Source organism: Bombina bombina, chromosome 1, assembly GCF_027579735.1.
Source record: "Bombina bombina isolate aBomBom1 chromosome 1, aBomBom1.pri, whole genome shotgun sequence".
NCBI classification, from domain to species: Eukaryota; Metazoa; Chordata; class Amphibia; order Anura; family Bombinatoridae; genus Bombina; species Bombina bombina.
The window spans coordinates 1,137,265,140-1,137,287,436 of NC_069499.1; the positions used below are offsets into that span (position 1 = coordinate 1,137,265,140).

Here is a 22,297-nt window from a genome sequence, read left to right on the forward strand (position 1 = left end):
AAATACATTCGGCTAAGAGGTGACGTTTTCACCCCTTAGCCAATAGCCGTGTGGTAAATTCGGCTACTCTGATACATTAAAATTTGAATTGCATAGAGAGCAGAGATCTTGCCAAGCTTTTATGGTTTCCCTAAAGACAGGCATTTTCTTGCAAATAATAGATAGGTTTTTACTTTGTATATGAGCTAAAGCTGACAATGTAAAGGGAGATAATTTCTTGCTCCACTTCTATATCTGTATAATGATTTCCTTTTGTCAACCAATCACATATTTCACTAAGGCTGCTTTATTATATATTGTAAAATTTAGAAAAAATGCAAATGCTTAGGGACAAAGGAGGAATGAATCTTCCAAACGTATTACTGGTCTCCATCCTTGTCAAAAGAATTGAATTAAGCTTTTATTTAATAAGTGCACATCAGTTTTATACAGAGGAAATGGCAATACCTGCATTAAATATAGGATTTTAGGAAATAAAATAATTTTAACTTTACCTAACAATGATAGTGGTAATTTAGACCACCTTTTTAAGCTATCAAGCAGGTCACTCAATTTCTCCTTATAGTTTAGATCTTATCATAATTTTGGCAAGAGAGATATTTTAATGTCTAAGCCATAATAATTCCGATTTTTTTACATTTATTTTGGATCCAGAGAACAATCCGAAACATTGGATTAACTCTAAAACAAATGGAATATGTACAGTATATCACAAAAGTGAGTACACCCCTCAAATTTTTGTAAATATTTTATTATATCTTTTCATGTAACACAGAAGAAATGACACTTTGCTACAAAGTAAAGTAGTGAGTGTACAGCCTGTATAACAGTGTATATTTGCTGTCCCTCAAAATAACTCACACAGCCATTAAGGTCTAAACCGTTGGCAACAAAAGTGAGAACACCCCTAAATGGAAATGTCCAAATTGGGACCAATTAGCCATTTTCCCTCTCCGGTGTCATGTTACGTGTTAGTGTTACAAGGTCTCAGATGTGAATGGTGAGCAGGCGTGTTAAATTTGGTGTTATCGCTCTCACACTCTCTCATAGGATCTGAAAAAAAAGAATTGTTGCTCTACATAAAGATGTCCTAGGCTATTAGAAGACTGCCAAGACCCTGAAACTGAGTGGCAGCACGGTGGGCAAGAGCATACAGCGGTTTTACAGGACAGGTTCCACTCAGAAAAGGCCTCGCCATGGTCAACCAAAGAAGTTGAGTGCACGTGCTCAGCGTCATATTCAGAGGTTGTCTTTGGGAAAATAGACGTATGAGTGCTGTCAGCATTGCTGCAGAGGTTGAAGGGGTGGGGGGGTCAGCCTGTCAGTGCTCAGACACATACGCCACACACTGCATCAAATTGGTCTGCATGGCTGTCGTCCCAGAAGGAAGCTTCTTCTAAAGATGATGCACAAGAAAGCGTGCTAACAGTTTGCTAAAGAACCATGTCCTGTGGTCCGATGAGACCAAGATAAACTTATTTGGCTCAGATGGTGTCGAGCGTGTGTGGCGGCAACCAGGTGAGGAGTACAAAGACAAGTGTGTCTTGCCTACAGTCAAGCATGGTAGTGAGAGTGTCATGGTCTGGGCCTGTATGAGAGCTGCCGGCACTGGGGAGCTACAGTTATATTGAGGGAACCATGAATGCCAGCATGTACTGTGACAATGAAGCAGAGCATGATCCCCTACCTTCGGAAACTGATCCGCAGGGCAGTATTCCAACACAACGACCCCAAACACACCTCCAAGACGACCACTGCCTTGCTAAAGAAGCTGAGGGTAAATGTGATGGACTGGCCAAGCATGTCTCCAGATCTAAACCCTATTTAGCTTCTGTGGGGCATCCTCAAATGGAAGGTGGAGGAGCGCAAGGTCTCTAACATCCACCAGCTCTGTGAAGTTGTCATGGAGGAGTGGAAGAGGACTCCAGTGGCAACCTGCAAAGCTCTGCTGAACTCCATGCCCAAGAGGGTTAAGGCAGTGCTGGAAAAAAAATGGTGGCCACACAAAATATTGACACTTTGGGCCCAATTTGAACATTTCCACTTAGGGGTGTACTCACTTTTGTTGCCAACGGTTTAGACATTAATGGCTGTGTGCTGTGTTATTTTGAGGGGACAGCCAATTTACACTCACTACTTTACATTGTAGCAAAGTGTAATTTCTTCAGTGTTGTCACATGAAAAGATATAATAAAATATTTCCAAAAATGTGAGGAGTGTACTCACTTTTGTGAGATACAGTATATCTGCTGTATTCATACATAAAAAAAAAAAGGTAATCTGCGTAGAGGCAGACTACTATCTCCTTCCCTAATATTTTTATTCCTTCAATTTTGGATCTTAATATAATTGCTAAGGATTCTACTGCTAAATCAAATAGAAGTGGAGAGAGGGGACATCCTTGTCTTGTCCCTCTGTATAAAGTAAATGGATTTGAGATTAACGAATTATTAGAGAGAAGGTCGATAATTATATAATAACTTTATTAAATTGAGGATTTTGCCCTTGAAGCCGAATTTATGTAGAGTTGTGAATAAATGGTCAGGAGATAAAAAAAAATAAAAAAATAAATAAAATTAAAAAAAAAAAAATTGAAAGCTTTTTCCGCATATAATATTATTGTGAGCTTCCAAGTACATTTTTTAAAGGTTTTATACTGTATTTTTATATCAGTATCTGTGCATATTCTTCTTTATAGCACCGTCTATTGCATGCAGTTATATGAAAATTGGTGTATACTGTCCCTTTAACCCCTTAAGGACCAAGAACGTACAGGGTACGTCCTACAAAAAATGTCAGTTACTGACCAAGGACGTACCCTGTACGTCCTCAGAGGTTTCAAGGGGTGGAAGCTATCTAGATTGCTTCCAACCGCTTTAAAGGTGTTGCAGTGATGCCTCGGTATTGAGGCATCATTGTAATATCTTGGTTTAGCCACCGATGCAGAGAGAGCCACTCTGTGGCCCTCTGCATCGGACATTGATGGTGCCCATCTTTGGTTGGTGGGAGCAGTAGATGGGAGGCGGATGGGCGGCCCATCGCTGTCCGGCGTGTATCTTTATTACATGGAAGTATCACCGGCAGTCAGCGGAAGCGGCAGGGTGTGACGTGGGGGTGGGGGGGCCGGGGTGCATGCGCACGCCGATTCCAACGTTTTAACAACAACAACAAAAATGTATATACAGTACATATATATATATATATATATTTTTTTTTTATAATTTGTATAGTGATGGTGGGACTCTCTTGTTATTGGGCAAGAGATCTGGGACGGGGAGGGAGGAAGGATATTGAGGGGGGTGGCAGCTACACTACAGAAAATGTCCGATTTAATAAAAAAAAAAAAAAAATACACTTTTAGGGGCAAACTGAGTACTGGCAGACAGCTGCCTGTACCCAAGATGGCGGCAAATAGGTAGAGGGGGAGGGTTAGAGAGCTGTAGGGGGGGGGGGGAATCAGGGAGGTTGGGGGCTAAGAGGGGATCTAACAATGCAGAAATGAGGGGAAAAAATGCTTTTTATTTTAGTACTGGCAATTTCTGGCAGTACTTAAGATGGCGGTGACAATTGTAAGGTGGGGGAGGGAAGAGAGCTGTTTGAGGGGGTCAGGGAGGGTTCAGGGGGTGGGATGTGTCAGGTGGGAGGCTGATCTCTACACTAAAGCTAAAATTAACCCTAAGCTACCTAATTAACCCCGTCACTGCTGGGCATAATACAAGTGCCCTAAATTGCACAAGCTGTTTGTAAATAATTTCAGTGAGAGACCTAAAATTGTAAAAAATGTTACGATTTTTTTTTTTTTTATTTGATCGCATTCGGCAGTGAAATGGTGGCATGAAATATACCATAATGAGCCTAGATCAATACTTTTGGTTGTCTACTACACTAAAGCTAAAATTAACCCTAGAAGTTCCCTAATTAACCCCTTCACTGCTGGGCATAATACACGTGTGGTGCGCAGCTGCATTTAGTGGCCTTCTAATTACCAAAAACCAACGCCAAAGCCATATAAGTCTGCTACTTCTGAACAAAGGGGATCCCAGAGAAGCATGTACAAACATTTGTGCCATAATTGCACAAACTTTAGTGAGAAACCTAAAGTTTGTGAAAAAGTGAACAATTTTTTTTTTATTTGATCGCATTTGGCGGTGAACGTAACCATCGCTGATTTTGAAAAAAAAAAAATGGTTTGGAAATAGCAAAGTGCTACTTGTATTTATTGCCCTATAACTTGCAAAGAAGATGTAAACATTGGGTATTTCTAAACTCAGGACAAAATTTAGAAACTATTTAGCATGGGTGTTTTTTGGTGGTTGTAGATGTGTAACAGGTTTTGGGAGTCAGTTAGAAAAAGTGCGTTTTGTTCCATTTTTTTTATCATTTTATAAAAGTTTTTATAGTATATTATAAGATATGATGAAAATAATGGTATCTTTAGAAAGTCCATTTAATGTCGAGAAAAACGGTATATAATGTGTGGGTACAGTAAATGAGTAAGAGGAAAATTACAGCTAAACACAAACACTGCAAAAATGTAAAAATAGCCTTGGTCCCAAACGGTCAGAAAATGGAAAAGTTCTGTGGTCCTTAAGGCTCGTACATCACCTCCATGCTGCCCTTGGCGGCCATGAAAAACCACAAAAGCCTTGGAGAACCAGGTGGTGTCCTGCTAGGTGACAAGAGAGATTGGCATGCATTACACTTTGCTATGATAGGTCCAGAGGTAAAAAGGTGGAACATTTTCAAGTCCCTTGAATAAATTCTTAGTTACTATAACATGGCAGACAATCTGTCAAGCCCTGCATTAATACTAAGTGGTCGATTTATCAAGTTCCGGCGGACAGAGGCGCACATACGTGCCCCTGTCCGCCGCAGCTCGCCTCTGGTGCAACACTGCTCTTGTGCAACGCCGCCCCTCGCCCGCGCACACCCAATCACGCAGGAGCTGTCAATCTCCCCAGTCCAACGAAGGTTTACTTCTATGATCAAATTTTACTTATGTTGGTTGCTATTCTTCATTGATACTTCCACGAGAGCACAACTAGGGTAGGCTGAATAGCATTCATGTGTCTCAAGCACTATATAGCAGTAGTGTTTGCAACAATACTTTAAAGGGACATTCAACACTTTTGAAGAAGGCGGCAGCTACGTAACGGTGGGGGGAGTCAGGCTGCCATATTTACCCGGTATTACACAAGTTACCGAAAGTGATTACTACAGAAGCAAGGCGGCATGGCAGGAGGGATATACTGCAAGCGGATCTTCGGTTCTTATATTTCTAGCGCAAATAATGTTAAGGGAAGTGTTGAATGTCCCTTTAACAATGTGTTATACTGCTGAAACTCTGATGTCATAATGCTCATGACACTTGCACATTTCTGAGCCTCCTTCAGTATGATTTGTTTTTTTCTTTCACGATTCAGATAGAGCATGCAATTTTAAATAACTTTCTAATTTATTTCCATTATCGAAATTTTGTCCTCTTTGTTGAAATGTGTAACTAGGTAGATTCAGAAGCTGATAAATTGGTGGCTGCACATATATGACTCGTCATTGGTTTTAAGCTTGTTGTGCATTACCGCACCTTCAACAAAGGATACCAATAAATTAAGCAAATTAGAAAATTGAAGTAAATTAGTAAATGTTTATTTTAGAAGACATAATATTAAAGAACATCATAGAGATAACAATATACAGACCTATAGTCACTGAGAATTTTCAGAACACTACACTGAGAAATGTTTCCAAATCCCTGTTAAAATGCATGTGGGTTTGATCTCCAGGAATTAAAGAGCTTTCTTTATGCTCTAATGAATCATATCCAAAGCATAACAATGGCAGGATTGGTGCTGTTTTATTTCTTATAGACTGTACTGTAGGATGATGAGAGAATCACACGGATGTCTACTACTGGTGGAGCTATTAATGGATACATAAGGGAAGGTTACTGTCAGGCCGCCGGTGATCTGCCCAAACCTTAGGTGATCCTGCCGCCCTCAGCTCTAAGGGAAGACTGCGACCTCTGTTAATAAGAGGACATCCTGACACCCAGCCTGGCAATTACCTCTCACGCTCCTCCGTGGTCCTCTCGGGTTCCTCCGGCGCCATCATCACGTCACATTCTGCGGTGGTAGCCATCTTACCGCCGGGTTCTGAGAAAAAGAGAAAAACGACTTCCGGGTCCTCCGAGTGCTCTTCACAAGAGCGACCTCGCTGTTACCATAGACAAAAGCAATTGCTTGGGATAGTACTTCCGGAAATGTTTCCGCCGACATTTTTGAGAATGGCAAAGCATACGATGTGTGTACTAATAGAAACCGGAAGTATATGTTGCCATAGAGATTTAATTACGTCGGTAGAGCCAGGTACACTGTGCTGTTTATATTTGTAACATTTAACAAATAATACCGTTGTAAACTATTTGCTTGGTCCGAAGTCAATAATTGTAAAGATAGCAGATCTTCTATTACTGCATGTACAATTGTACAGTGCCTCGCTTCTGATCCATTTCTATAGGTCAGCTTATAAAGGGACAGTATGCACTAATTTTCATATAACTGCATGTAATAGACATTACTATAAATAATAATATGCACAGTTACTGTTATAAAATCCAGTATAAAACCCTTTTAAGAACTTACTTAGAAGCTCCAAGTTTAGCACTGTTGATGAGGTAGGCTGGGACACCCACTGAAATTTGCTGGAGAAAAAAAGCAGATACCCCTCCCCTGCATATGAAAAGACCGCAAACAGGAGCAAGCTGAAGTAGGTAGACAACAGTCTACTTCTAAGGTCAAAGAAGATAATCTGATACCCTCAAAATCTTCAATATTGCTGGACCCGCAAAATAAGACCCTTACTCCCTAAGAGTCTGTTACAAAATATTACATACAAGATAAGGGCAGCGCTAAAAAGCAATTAAAGGACCCGCAAAGGGACACACTATGGAAATGCCAATATACAAATGAAATACTCTGTATAGAACAAAGATCCGTGTGTTAGCAATATGTAGATCAAAATATATGTATAAACCATATATACATATAAAAGTAAAAATATCCAGTACAACCAATATAATAGAGTCCTAAAGAGTGATGGTATATATTAACGTGTTTACCTTAGTATATCCATACGTTTAATACATAATATCCAGATAAAAGTAACAATTATTAGAAAATGAAGAAAATAGATTGATTATATATAAAAGAGGTTTAATATGATATTCATCAAAATATATAAAACATTATAAGATGCTCAAATATATCCGGATATATAACTTCTGTTCAGCTCGAATACAATATAAACTACTACGGTAGTAAAAATACTAAAAAAAAATATTAAAAACTGGGGTACAAGTGGTGAAAAATCTATGCTCAAAAATTGCAAAAAAAATAATGAAATATATTTTCAAGAATAGCAAAAATAAAAAATATAAAAAAGAAAATCAAAAATATATATATGAGTCCTCCTAGACAATCGATGAGTGAGGCAAAATATATATAGTTAGAAAAAATTAAATGATGTCTTAAAATTCCAATAAAAAAGAGAGAATTACGGTGATATCACTGGTGTTGCTAGCAATGAAAAATCATATATGTGCAAGTAGTATATATGTCACACTCTTTAGTGTTGACAAAACCATTGACCAATATACAGTGAAATTTAACGTCTGATGTTTTAACGGGAGTGTTAGTGAACAAGTATATAGTTTGTGAAACCGTGGTAAAGATCGTGGTATGGACATGATAAATTGAACCTCCTGGTCCGTATGTGCAAATGAGATACTGGTTTACCTTAAAATTCGCTATGTATTAGCAATGCTCTCTTACTGTGTCTTTTACTGTGTTATGTGTGCCAGCTTCGTCTACTCCTTGGACTTGCGTGATCACACAGCAGTCTTTGAAAATTTCTTTGTCGCTCTATGTATTATTAGAAGACGGTGATGCATTTGAAGATAATGTTTCAATTCATTGAAGTTTGTGCAGGTTATCCTCACCCCCTTGCAGATGGGGCCGTAAACCGGATGCCTCAAAACCCGCTGTTGCTTCCAGCTGGATTACGGAAGTAAGAACAGGTGATTGCCAATCAGGGTTCGCCTCTACGCGTTTCAGCTATGAAAACCTTTAAATGGGCTGGGGGAAAAAAGCTGATACCACTCCCCTGCATATGAAAAGACCACAAACAGGATCAAGCTGGAGTAGGTAGACAACAGTCTACTTCTAAAACTTTGGGGCTTGTTTAGGAGTCTGAAAATCAGCACAATGTTATCTAAAAGTAAGCAAAACTATACATTTAAAAAAAAATGTATAAATAGATCATCTTCCAAACATTTACGTAAAGAAAAGTCAAGTGTACAATGTCCCTTTAACAATGTTGTTAACGGGTGACACAGTGAAATTTGAATTGAAGTAACATGTAACATATTGTTTCCACAAATAAATCTGATTACGGCCTAAGCAATGCCTTTGACACTAAAAGGAAAAAAAATATTACTTTTGTGTAAAAATTGTGCTTTTCCCACGCTCTCTAGTTGGAAGCTATGGAGCAAATTCTGTAAGATGTAAATTCTCATGGTTCAATATTATTATTATCGGTTATTTGTAGAGCGCCAACAGATTCTGCAGCGTTATGAACATAGTAAGGAATTAATTGGATCAAATGGGTAGAGGGCCCTGCCTAAAGTCACACTGTTGTAGTCAGCTCTTGTGAAGGTGATCTGCAAGCAGTTGGGCTCTTAGGCTAACATTCTAAGGAGGTTCATGGTGGATAGCAATGGAGGAGAGGAACTGGTATAGGAAAGGTTAGTGGAGGTCGTGAGTGGAGCAAAGGGGAGACTGTAATTACTAATAATACTGTAATTACTAATAATTAATAAGTAAATACTTTAAATAGTTGACATACGTTAGATTTTGAGCAACTTTTATTTTTAAAATGTAAACAAATCGGTTACATTTATCTCTAAGTAAAATTATGCAGATAAGTAGACATTTAAATCCGGGATGGGAAAGTGGTAGCCCATGGGTCACATGCAGTTATCTGCACAAGTTTTTGCGGCCCAGGGAAAAAGTAGACCTGTGCTTTGGGGACTTCTGGTTAGTGAACAAACTCAAATGAGCTATCTGAAGGGAAGAACAACAGATAGAGGGTGCCCTGCAAAATTACTTACATCTGGCCACATGGACATTTATAGGAAATATATTATTGGTGTGTTTAATATCCATAAATTAATAAGAGGACCCTTAAGGCTTATAAAACATTGATTTGCTGCCTGCATGTGTAAGAAAGTGGTCCGTCACTGGTTTAAAAGGATGTTAATATTTTAATAGTGTTTCATTGTCTTCTAAACCAGCCTCATGTATAGGGTTGCCACTGTGACCCAGCTGATATTTTATTGACATGGCCAGTATTTATAAGGTTCTAGTCAAAATTTAAATTAAAGATTAAATATAGAAATATAGATGCTATGATGATGAAACTTAAAATCAGATCTAGCTGCTTTAGTTTCTAATTTATGCTGTATAATTATTTATAAACATTTTAGCTAATAAGCATGGCCAGTATTTTTCTCCAGAAAAGATGGCAACCCTACTCATTAACAGTTTAACAGATATGCTGAAATACTGATCTATATTAACCCCTTGAAGAAACATTCAAATACAAAAACAATCCAATTCCTTAGTGCTTGTTGTTTTTCTTAGTATGTTTTCAGCCTTTTCAAAGGGGTAAAAAACATAAATAAAGTCTGGCTCTGGAGCCACAACACATTTCAGCTCTTGCGTAGAACACAGCTGGTGAGCCAATTAGGAGTGGCATATTGGAATATACATGTAATCACAAAAAAACCCAGCTAGAATCGACATTCAGTCCAGCCCTCTAAGGTAGCATAACATAGCAAATGAGGTTGAAAGAAGACAAAAGTCCACCAAATGTATATATATACAATTTAAAGTTATTCACTGTAATGGCAGTAACTACCTCCTCAGGCAATGTAATTGTTCTTACGGTAAAAAAACATTTTTCATTGCTAAAAAGTAAATCTTCCTATAGTCCACTGGTTTTCTAACCTGTCCTTACGCTTCCCTACCAGGCCAGAGTTTGAGGATATCTGTATTAGGGCATAGGTGAAATAATCAGCGGATTAGTAAACATGCTTTCACCCAAGGTAATCCTGAAAACCTGACCCGTTGGGAAGGTGTGAGGACAGGTTTGAAAACCAGTGCTATAGTCTAAAGTGTAACCTCTTATAACAAACTGTGTTTAGTTTTTTTGGTAAAGTAATCATATGATCTCAGGAGTGCCTCTTTCATAGGGAAAAAATACTCAGTTTGGCCATCCCCTCCTCATAGCCTAAATATTCCATTAAACACTAAAAGTACAGAGGTTACTGTCTGCCTCCCTCTAGTCATGGACAGCACCATGTTTAAGCTAGCTTTTACTGCTTTCCAGAACAGACATGTTTGCACATCTGCAACAACTCGCCTTCAGATACCTCCTGTCAAACCTACGTTACAAAATGATGGCGCCCATAATTAGAGAGAGGTGCATAAAATGTATTTAGTGTTGTAATGCTCCTTTAATTTTGTAGTCCTTCTCTGAACCCTTTCTAGCTCTCCAAAACTACTCTGTACTCAATTTGCGGTCTTAGCAGTTGCACTCTTTTAAAGGGACATTGTACAGTAATGTTTTTTCCCCTTTTACATGTTTCCAATTATCCACTTTACCTGCTGGTATGTATTTAATTTTTACAAATATCTCTGTTACCTTTATTACTTGAAATAGCTGGTTTTGCATATTGAAACTGCTACCTATACTGAATATATTAATATTGCAGTATTCTTTATAGAAATGCTCTGTAAATAAGGGGCAGTAGTAGAAATCCACCCCCCAGTGGGGATGGAAGAGAGAAAATACAGCCAAAAGGGCAGTCCTGCAGCAGCTTAGAATACAACAAACTCATCAGCTTTATGCCTAAGTAAATTGTTCCTTTTTGTAATAGGTAGCATACTTATGTTTTTATTCCAAAATGCTAAATCTTACATTCATTAGTGTTAAACCTTATGTCAGTTACAAATCCATTCTTCCAGTTTTTTTGCAAATTCCCTTGCAAATCAATTATATCCAGAGCTTACTTAAGCATCTTACACAGTTTAGTGTAAAATATTACAAATAACTGGACCCACGGCTGAGCCTCGAAGGTCACTTTTGTCCAGTTTAAGTAAGATCCATTTACTACAACTATTTGTTCCTCTTTAACCTGTTGTTTGTCCATTTGCTATTCCCAGTCCCAGTTGATTGTTTACAATCTGTAATGTAGCGTCCCTCTCTCGTAAGTTTTTGCAAAATACAAGCATATCATCTGATTCACCTTTATTTACTTACTTTCTCATAGAAATAATTAGATGCATTTGGCATGATCTATTTCTCATATTACCATGGTGATTGTCACTTATGATCTTGTTTTCATGAAAACCAGCCATAAGTATGACTATAATACTTTATAATCTGCAGCCAAGCTACCATGTATCAGTGAGTTTGCTCTGTTACCAAGGACCATAATAAACATCTCAGCGTGCTGTCCTAACCATTTAGGCAGATATGCTTTAACCTCTTAAGGACATATGACGGAATTTTTCCGTCATAAAACAAACGAGCAAACAGAAAGCTGTGTCCTTAAAGGGTTAAAACAAGGCCTATACAAATAAATAATCTGCCCAAAGACCTCTTGTGAATGACTGCATGGGTCGACAACCTGTTTACAATTTAGGAGCCAGAAAGAATATGTAGGAGCCAGACATACATTTAGGAGCCAGTGGTATTTGTATATAGATACTTAGAGAATAATCTCAAATATTCCAGCACATATTCCTCTAGTCCTTAGACATAACACTGCTCTACAGGGGATATAGACAATTATACAACATTATAACTGAATATAAAAAAAATAATAATTCCAAAATCACCTACCCTAGAATTCAAACAACCACTTAAGACAGAAATTGGTTCACAGAAAACTACTTTTTGAACAGGAAAATATTCAGAATGACACCAAGCTACACAATACACGTGAAAACAGCACACCAAGTCACAAAAAACCATACAACTTTAATGAGTCTTATTCATATTCACCACATATATGTGTCTGAGTGTGTGTGTATATATATATATATATATATATATATATATATATATATATATATATATATATACTCTTCCAGGCTGATTCATCTACACATTGCTCCTTATCTGCTGCTCCTCTTTGCTTTATTTTTATTATTATTGCATCTCTATCCATCGTGTCATATGGAGAATATACTCCAAACAACGTTTCACACATAAAGGGTAACTTGACAACTTAAAGGGCCATTATATTTGATAAATTATATGGTCTAATTTTGATTTTTGTTTAACCCCTGCAAAGGGATTAAACACATAGTAGAAGTACCACTTGGGACCTACAGAGCACTGCCAGTCGAGAGTGGAACTTGACGCTAGGGTTGCCACCTCAGCCATGTTTTCCTGGACACTTATGAGTTACACATGCTGCAGGGTGTGCAGGGAGGAACATGTATTGTGTTTCTGGACAGCACTATTCATGTTCCTCCCTGTACACCCTGCAGCATGTGTAACTTATAAGTGTTCTGTATTTTAAGGGACAGGTGGCAACCCTACTTGACGCTGATCCAATAAGCAGTGATAGATATAAAGTAGTCATAGCAGTAAATAGAAAATAACAGTACACATTATAATGCTATGTACTTTCTTACCACTAGATGGTGCTCTAAATTTTATGTCTTTGTTTTTACTCTTCTCTTCCCCTTTGACAAACAGGAAATAGGAAGAATTTTCCATCAACATCCAGAATTGCTACTGCAAGAGGTACGTTTCTAAATGTTTGCTCTAAATATGCCCTATTTACTATTTTTCATTCTACAATACCACATACAGATTGTATTAGTAGAAATTGTAAACATTGTATTCAGATCCTGCAGAAACGTTAATGTGTTTATTACTGTAGAAGATATATTAGTAAACAATTGAAAGTGTATTAATGCAGTTTATTGTCTTTTTCCCCTAACTGAAGTTATTAATTTTAGGCATTCTAATGTGATATTATTATTGAGCTGGTTAGATTCTTTAAGAATAAATGGTTTTGAGTGAAGTTGAGCAGAATTTTTCCTTACTGAAAATGTATAGTATAGCAGCTAGATAGAAAATGAAGGGATCAAGAAGGGTATACACATACAATAATTAGAAGTTGGATGTAGTTTAACCCCTGTAAAGGGGTTAATATTAATACACAAGTTAAAGCCATTACTGTTTGTGTGTGGTAAATGTAGGCATGCAGGTGGCAGTGGGAAGCACAGCTTTGTGCTCAGGGGTATGTAGTGTCTGCCTTTTGACATATCGAGTTTACCTGACAAACATCCTCAAAATATTTTCATTGCCCAACATTTTGAATTCTTTGTTTTAATATTTTTGCAAATAGATTTAGAAGGGTAAACCCCTTAATACCCCCACCTTTCCTAAAAATCATAAACATATTTTATGTTGCTACAGTAGAAGCAAAAGCTACATCCCAGTTATCTAAGGCTTCCAAGGTAGAATAAGAGGGTTATTAAATATCTGTGATGACACCTAGAACTATATAGATGATAGGTAGATAGATAGATATATAGATAGATAGATAGATAGATAGATAGATAGATAGATAGATAGATAGATAGAATTCCATTGTGAGTCATCAGGGGTAGTGACAGAGGAAAGGGTATATAACTTAGTTACTTTTTAAAGGGACAGTAGGTGAAAAAAATGTTATGCTTATTAAAGAGCAGCAATTAAGCATGCTAATTATTATTATATTTTTTGGATGAAAAGTTAACATAAATACTGTTTAAACTGGTACTAGGATTAAGAGGGAATTCATTTCTGGTGTCAGCAACATACAGTACACAGTAGTAATACAATTAATTAGCATATTTTTAATTTAATATACCTCCCTATAAAATCAACAGTCCCACTACCAGACCATCTACAAAAGTTTAACTGGATTGGCCACATCAATTTACTTTTAGAAGGGAATATTGGGATGGTCTTTGTTGGAGTATTAGCACAATTGTTTTTGTTTAGTAAATATTGCATCATGTTCCTTATGGCTGGTAGAACAAGCCAGGTGCACATTCCCTGTATGGGCAGCTACTCTAGAGCAGACTGGCTACTAGGGGTTAATCATAAACATAAATACAATCATCAGCCTGCCCTAAGGTATTTGCCTGTATCAGGGAATGAGTAGCTTCCAAAAAATGTGGAAAACAGCACACCTTACTTATCTGTATGGGGCACAGAATACCAGACTTGCTAGGTCCACTTCAGTATCAAAAAGCAAAAAAGATTCCAGCCTCCACAGTCAATAAAAGACCTTTATTTTTCGCATGTATGGTGTTGTGTGTGTGTGTTCTGGGACCCTACATGTGAAAAATAAAGATATTTTATTGACTGTGGAGGCTGGAATCAGGGAATGAGTAGCCAGTCCTGGCTGTGAGTGCGTTCATATCCAAATGCTGGATGTATTTCTTCATTTTAATTTGAACACTCTCCAGACCTGTGTGTAAAAAAAAACTCAGCACTGATGTGCTTATGATGTCAGAATTTAATCAGTAATTAAGGCTAAGGGGCCACAGTGCAAATCCCTAGTGTTTTTTTATCTGACCACTGCATAATCATCCTATACTGTAAGTCTGATCTGAACTGGTTAGTTCCTGTTTTCTCTGTGTGGACCCAGTCTGTGTGCATACATAGATTTAGCATTTACATTGCCAAAACAATTACGTGTTTGACATTTATGCAGAAGTATATATATTTTGTTTCTGTTAAAAGAAAGTACCTGTACGAAACACTGATGAATTCTTGTGCTACATTTTAAAAGGTTCACCGCTTCTTTTATTCAGGATAGTATGAATCTTACTATGTTAAAATGTACAGAAAGTCCTGAACAGTCAGCATCCAATTAAAGCTCAAATCCCCATTTTCTACTGTGTGACTCCATAGTATCTAGTAGTAGTGCAATTATTATTTATAGTAGTTTGCAATAAAACATTTATTTTCAATAAAGCAGATTATAAGTCCTCAAACGTGTTTGGGTAAATTCTATATGCTTGGAAAAAGCTTTTAACACCTTAAAAAACTTCAAGTTCCTAATTGGATATTTGGTTATAAAAATGTCAGTACATAATTCAGTTGCAACAGAATCTACTCCAAAGTCCATAACACACACGCAAATTGAATTGGAAGCTTCTGTAACATTTTTATGATTGTGCACAGGAAAGACACAAAAGATACACAGTTCTTTTTATATGTGAAATAGAACAAATTGCAAATGTATAGCTGTAAATATTATCTGGAACTACTAGCATTTATAAGAACAAAATATTCTTATTCGTTTGTGATCTCACATTGTGTCTTTATACATTTGTAAGGGGAAATACAGCCACCACTGATACTATAACCAAAACAGTGCTAGTAACCTTTATAGTCTGTTTATCACTATGGTGCATTTTATATTGCACAAACCTCCAGACTGATCTTGCACAGAGTCATGCTGCTCTCACATGGCGAGAAACGGTCATAACAGTTACTCTAGCTTACAAATCAGCATAAGGACGCTTGCACCTACTGATCAGTTTGGCTTTTGCCATGAGTGACAGCTAAGCCTTTTGGTTTTATTTCTTTGCTTTTGCTTACAAATAACCTCTAGTGGATTTTGAGCCCAGTTTGCTGATTTGTTTTGCCCATATTAAAGAATGTGCACCCAGCTTGTTCTAGAGATGGTTCACAGGTCATGGAAAGTACGCTATTAGAAATGGCTATCACTCTAGTGTAATAGATACTTAGAAATGTCTTGTAGCAGTAATGGTAGGGGCAAGTACTGCATAAAACTACTCTCAGGAGTAAAAAGGACCTTTTTGGTTTTTTATGGGCTGTTCTGTGTATTTTATTTTTAAATTAAATGATGTGGTTTTCTAAATAAATATATATTTCTGATTGCAGGTAGCTGTGTTTAGTAACATGGGAAAGAGCTGTAAGGTGGTTTTGTGTGGCCAGCAGTCTGTGGGGAAGACTGCCATTCTCGAGCAGCTTTTGTACGGTAACCATGTGGCTGGTAAGTGACCATATCCAAACTTTCATTAAAGCACAGATACCATTGCATATGATCCTGAAAACTGTAGTGATTCTCATGTAGTTAGGATCTCTGCTCCTGCAGTAATAGATAGAGAGGTGCACTCTTCTCCACTGCACTTTGTATCCATATTTGGAAGCCACTTAGTACGATATCTGCTCCACAACCTGGAATTAAATCTCAGATGGTCCCCAACTTCTGAGACAAGACAGCTAACATAGTGTGAACTTTACACAAATAAAGGAGCACTAAATCCGGTCCACAGGAACACTGTTGATAATTTATTATATAAAACAACTTGGAAGTAATAGCTCCGATAGATAGATAGATAGATAGATAGATAGATAGATAGATAGATAGATAGTGTGTGCTGCAGGAAAATTAACTTTTTTACTTTTTTTATTATTTCTCAGCTTTCCTTTCATTTCACTAAATTGGTGCGACAAAACAAACAAAAAAATTGGAAGCAACTTGGAGTGACTCCTATATTGGCTTGAAAATTAACATAAACATATTTTTCATTTAACCGTTAGCTTTATGCCGACTTTGAATGGTGAATCATAAAGGGACATGAAATCAAAACTAAACTTTCATGAGCAGATTTAAAAAAAAAAATGTTTGTCTCTATTATTATTATTATACCTAGTGGCCTCTGGCACATGCACATCTCTTACGCACTCTATGGTAGCAGTGTTTTCAACAATGTCTAATATTAAAAACCTACTGAGTCTGCATTAGTTCTAGCTTGAATCATTGTTATATTGCACATACTTGTTAAACTGAGCTTGAGTCTATTTTCACAATCAAAGTATACACACAGGAATTTCTTAAATGCATCAATATATTAGATTCTAGAACATGCTGTGTAGGTCAACTCTCCACATGAGTAAATAAGAAATTATGAACTCAATATTAGATGCGGGCTAGAGGATTGGTAATGGTGAGAGCCCAAATTGTCTTTGATACAATCACTTATCCACTGCATCATCCACTATTAATATCAGAAGATGGTGATCAGACATCTTCTGGGGCAATAGGGGGATGTTGACAGCACAGTGAGGCATCTGCTGCCACCAATGTTGTTCATGGAGGTGTACTGTAGTTCTGGAAACCCCCAATTGTGGTTTAGATATATGTGGGACTACCACACTCCTAAATCTTTTGTTTCTTGCCCCTTTTAACTTTGTGGGGACTGTGTCAATGTAGGATCTATTTGTAAATAATCCATGAAGCTCCCTCAATGAAAAAAGTCTACCTAGCATACTACCCGTATGTTCACCTGCTTAAACGACCATTAAATACAGTACAGCTGCATAATTGACAACTACATAATACATGGATAATGTTATAGCTCTTGCTTTGAATTTTAAATGAGTACTAGATATTTTCCCCTGCCCCTGTATCATGTGGCAGCCATCAACCAATCACAAAACACATGTATACCTATATAATGTACACTCTTGCACATGCTCAGCATATAAAAAGACTACACATGTTGATAATAATGTAAACAGGAAAAAAAAAAATCATATGCTCTATCTGAATCATGGCATTTTATTGTTGATTTTTGTGTCCCTTTAATTTTATCAAGACCATCACCTAAAGCAGCATAACTGTTTCTGACAGATCCTGAAAGTTAGGGAGCTATGACCAGCAACATTAATTAGGTCCTAACTGATTGGATTATGTTTCCTATATCTATTAAAAAAATGCTTCCCTTGGCTCCTAAAATGTGTGTCTGACTTCTCAATATTCTGACTGGGTTTTAAGTTTCATACAGATTTGTAAAGTATAATGTTTTGCTCATGTTGGTCTAGCAGGATATTATGCCAAGGCTTCTTCCATAATGGGAATGACTGTTACATTTCTTTCTCTCTTTAAGGCTCAGACACAATGGAGACCCAGGAGGATATCTACATTGGTTCGGTGGAAACAGATCGTGGTGTAAGGGAACAGGTTCGCTTTTATGATACCCGTGGGCTGAGGGATGGTATCGAGCTTCCCAAACATTGCTTCTCTGGAACTGATGGATTTGTGCTTGTGTACAGCGTGGACAACAAGGACTCATTCAAACGGCTGGAAGCCCTTAAAAAAGAAATAGATAGGTCCAAGGATAAGAAAGAGGTATGAATGGCAGTTGCAAGGGAGAGCAGGATGAAACGAGTCTGGTCTAGCTTAATTTGAGCCAAGATTATCTGGTGGTGGAAAACCATCTTTTTATTATTATTTTTTTCATTTGGAATGGTATAACTAACATCAACACTATGCAAAACCTATAAAACATATCTGGTTGAAGTTAGTTAATTTACAATGGCATAAAAAAATACCACACTACTTTTTTTTTAGGAAGCCTAAAACTATCTGTAGTTTCCCCAGTTGTACTAACAATAGTAACAATGAGACAGTAAACCCCATGGTATTTTCATATAAAATGTTTAGCTATGCATAGTACAACAACTTTGCAATACACTTTCATTATTTCCTTTGACCTCTTTTTCATGTAAGTTAGCTCTGAAGATTGTGGATTTTCAAATTCATAGAACTGGAAATGCACACTGCAGACTTATCAAGGCTAAACCTGCCACATATACTTCCCTTATTCGCTTCAGCAAACAATAGCTGCAAACCAATGCAGTGCTTATTAACATAATGACCAGGACTAACCTTATCATCTCCATGCTCATGCCCGAATTGTCTTCTACAAATAAGGCAAATGGAGAAGAATCAGTGCGAAACGCGCATCAGGGACTTACACAATGAAGTATTGTCTTCTTATGTTTTAATTGCTTGCTTCAGCTATGCGTGATAAATAATTTTCATTGGTTGGTGCATTCTGCTGACTATCAATAGTTAATGCTAAAAGTAAAATAGCTCATGCATTGAAGGCGCATAGTTCATATTTTAGATGCGTGATTTACATTGATTATTATTCCCCATAGGTTTATTTGGGGTAAAAGGTATAAATATAATACTGCATCTTTTTCCTTCAAGCTTACAAATAGTACCAACTATAAACAAATCGTATGTACCGTACTGACAATATGCTTTAAGTGAAACTATCTGCAGCAATGCGTTTTTAAGATGTTGAATTTGTATGGATGAATGTATCTCTATATAATACACTATGGGCCAGATTACAAGTGGAGCGCTAGAATGCCGCTCAAGCATTAACTGCGCTAGAAGTAAGCTTTTTGTGTGCTTCGGTTGCGCTTGTATTATGAACATTGCTCATGTACTAACCTGACGCACGTAAAATGCAAAATTAGAATAATGCACGTGCAATAAAGTATTCACCCCCATAGAAATCAATTGAGCTAAAAAATTGGAAAAAAACTATCCCATATTCTCAAGTGTGGTAACCTGACTTGGAAATATGAATATTTCACATTCAAATGTTCTTCACATAGCAGAATTTGTTCTGTTTATTCATAAATACATACATATATATATATATATGATATTTTTCTTTGCACAAATATACATTTATACCTATATATATATATATATACATGATTATATATAGGTATAGATGTATACAGATATATATATATATATATATATATATATATATATATATAGGAATATCTATTTAGAACATATTCCTCTATGTGCAGAACATTGGAATGTGAAATATTTACAGTAAGTACACAGTATAACACTTTATGAAATATGAATATTGCATACATGTTTTTTTCATGTCTTCACCTACTTAACTGCCAAGAGCTCCAATACACTATATATATATATATATATATATATATATATATATATATATATATATATATATATATATATATATATATGTGTGTGTGTGTGTACATATGCATTTATGTGTTTATATGTGTATATATGTCTGTAAATACATATATACACACATATAAATACATATGTACACACCTATAGACATGTGTATGTATCTAATTAACAAATAAGGGCAAACCAGCAGTACAATCCAAAAACGTGGGGGGGGGGGGAATGTATCAAATACAAATATTTCTATGTGATAAGGTGCTAATCCTCCAAAAATAACAATTACATTCCACAAAAGAGAGAAAGTATGGGGGCTTACAGCACTATTCCCTACTGATAAAGCATAGCCTTTATTTAGAAAAATAAATCATTAACAGAAGGTAATATCACATCTAATCACCCTGCTCACATAGTTGTATGTACTTATTTATAACTGAGATTCAGTATCTGAAATATTTTCTTTTTACACCCTCTGTCTTTTCAAGGTTACTATTGTGGTTCTTGGAAACAAGTGTGACCTCCAGGAGCAACGGCGAGTGGACCACGATTCTGCCCAGCAGTGGGCCAAAGGAGAGAAGGTGAAACTATGGGAGGTGTCTGTGACTGAACGGCGAACACTGATCGAACCTTTTATCTTCCTGGTCAGCAAAATGACACAGCCCCAGAACAAGTCAGCATTTCCTCTGAGTCGGCGGAACAAAGGCAGTGGCTCTCTAGACAGTTAGTCCCAACAAGACCTCCAGAGTGCTATCTTCTATCTATAAGGGGATGTTACACTAAGGGTTAAACATATATTCACAGCATGCAGCACTCACCCACATAACACCTCCTGGCTTATCTCTCCCCTGAGGAATAAGCTGTGCCAGTTATAGTAGTATGGCAGTGCAAAGAACTCATTCCAGTTTACCGTCTCCATTATACAAGGTAAGCATGAAAGCTACAATAGCGCATCAAGACTTTGCACCAACAGCTCTTACTGATGCTAAAATCTCAGTAGGAAGAAAGTGAACGTGAAAATTTATCTGTCACGAAAAAGTAGCAACAGGAACAGAAAAATAAAAATATATTTTAAAAGAACTTTAAGCCATCAGCATTTGTGTCATGATTGTAAGAGACCTGGTATTCATTCAGCTGTGTTCATGTTAACAAATTATCCAGCGGTATAGCTGCTCATTGGCTGACAGACGTATTAACATTTATTGACCTTGCTTGTACTGAATGACCTTTCCATCGTTCATTAAGACAGTTTAGTACTCACACATTTTCTATTGGATAAATTAAACGTATTTTATTTTTTTGCATTGAATAGGTTAAAGGGACATGAAACCCAACATTTTTCTTTCACGATTCAGACAGAGCATACAATTTTAAACAACTTTCCAATTTACTTCTATTAGCAAATTTGCTTCAATTTCTTGGTATTGTTTGTTGAAGGAGCAGCAATGTACTACTGGGAGGTAGCTGAATACACTGGGTGAGCCAGAGACAAGAGGCATATATGTGTAGCCACCAATCAACAGCTAGCTCACAGTAGTGCACTTGCATTCTATTGGCTATTCCAATCAGCCAATAGAATGCGAGCTCAATCCTTGTGGCTGATTGGATCAGCCAATAGGAGGATTTTTTCAACCTTAATTCCGATTGGCTGATAGAATTCTATCAGCCAATTGGACTCTAAGGGACGCCATCTTGGATGACGTTATTTAAAGGAACCTTCATTCGGGAAGAAGACGTCGTAAGAAGAGGATGCTCCGCGTCGGATGTCTGGAAGATGGAGCCGCTCCGCGTCGGATGGATGAAGATAGAAGATGCCGTCTGGGTGAAGACTTCTGCAGGCTTGGATGAAGACTTCGGCCGCTTGGCTGAAGACTTCTGCCGGCTTCTTGGAGGATGGATGTCGCATCTTCAAAACTGTAAGTTGATCTTCAAGGGTTAGTGTTAGGATTTTTTAAGGGTTTATTGGGTGGGTTTTAGTTTTAGATTAGGGTTTGGGCTGCAATAGAGCTAAATGCCCTTTTAAGGGCAATGTGCATCCAAATGCCCTTTTCAGGGCAATGGGGACCTTAGGTTTTTTTAGTTAGGTTTTTATTTGGGGGGGTTGGTTGTGTGGGTGGTGGGTTTTACTGGGGAGTATTTGTATTTTTATTTACAGGTAAAAGAGCTGATTTCTTTGGGGCAATGCCCCGCAAAAGGCCCTTTTAAGGGCTATTTGTAGTTTATTGTAGGTTAGGGGTTTTTTATTTTGGGGGCGCTTTTTTATTTTCATAGGGCTCTTAGATTAGGTGTAATTAGTTTAAATCTTTGATCATTTCTTTTTTATTTTGTGTAACTTTGTAATTTTTAATTGTAGAATTAAATTATTTGAGTAGGGTT

General features: G+C 37.1%; 2 protein-coding genes across 3 annotated transcripts in view; one reads left to right on the plus strand and one right to left on the minus strand.

The window, feature by feature from the left end:
* Nucleotides 1-6,225, minus strand: part of DNAJC7 (DnaJ heat shock protein family (Hsp40) member C7) — a 43,427-nt gene extending 37,202 nt beyond the window's left edge. Inside the window, exon 1 of one of the 2 annotated variants that reach the window (XM_053698950.1) lies at nt 6,065-6,225. In XM_053698950.1, the coding sequence (XP_053554925.1) occupies nt 6,065-6,138 (74 nt within the window). In that variant the 5' untranslated portion in view covers nt 6,139-6,225. The remainder of the gene's footprint in view (nt 1-6,064) is intronic. The other variant, XM_053698959.1, reaches the window with a different exon arrangement.
* Nucleotides 1-21,001, plus strand: part of NKIRAS2 (NFKB inhibitor interacting Ras like 2) — a 32,851-nt gene extending 11,850 nt beyond the window's left edge. The window contains exons 2-5 of the mRNA XM_053698938.1: nt 12,829-12,876; nt 16,045-16,156; nt 18,057-18,298; nt 20,410-21,001. Coding sequence (XP_053554913.1) covers nt 16,063-16,156; nt 18,057-18,298; nt 20,410-20,649 — 576 coding nt within the window. The 5' untranslated portion in view covers nt 12,829-12,876; nt 16,045-16,062 and the 3' untranslated portion in view covers nt 20,650-21,001. The remainder of the gene's footprint in view (nt 1-12,828; nt 12,877-16,044; nt 16,157-18,056; nt 18,299-20,409) is intronic.
* The last annotated feature ends 1,296 nt before the right edge of the window (nt 21,002-22,297 follow it).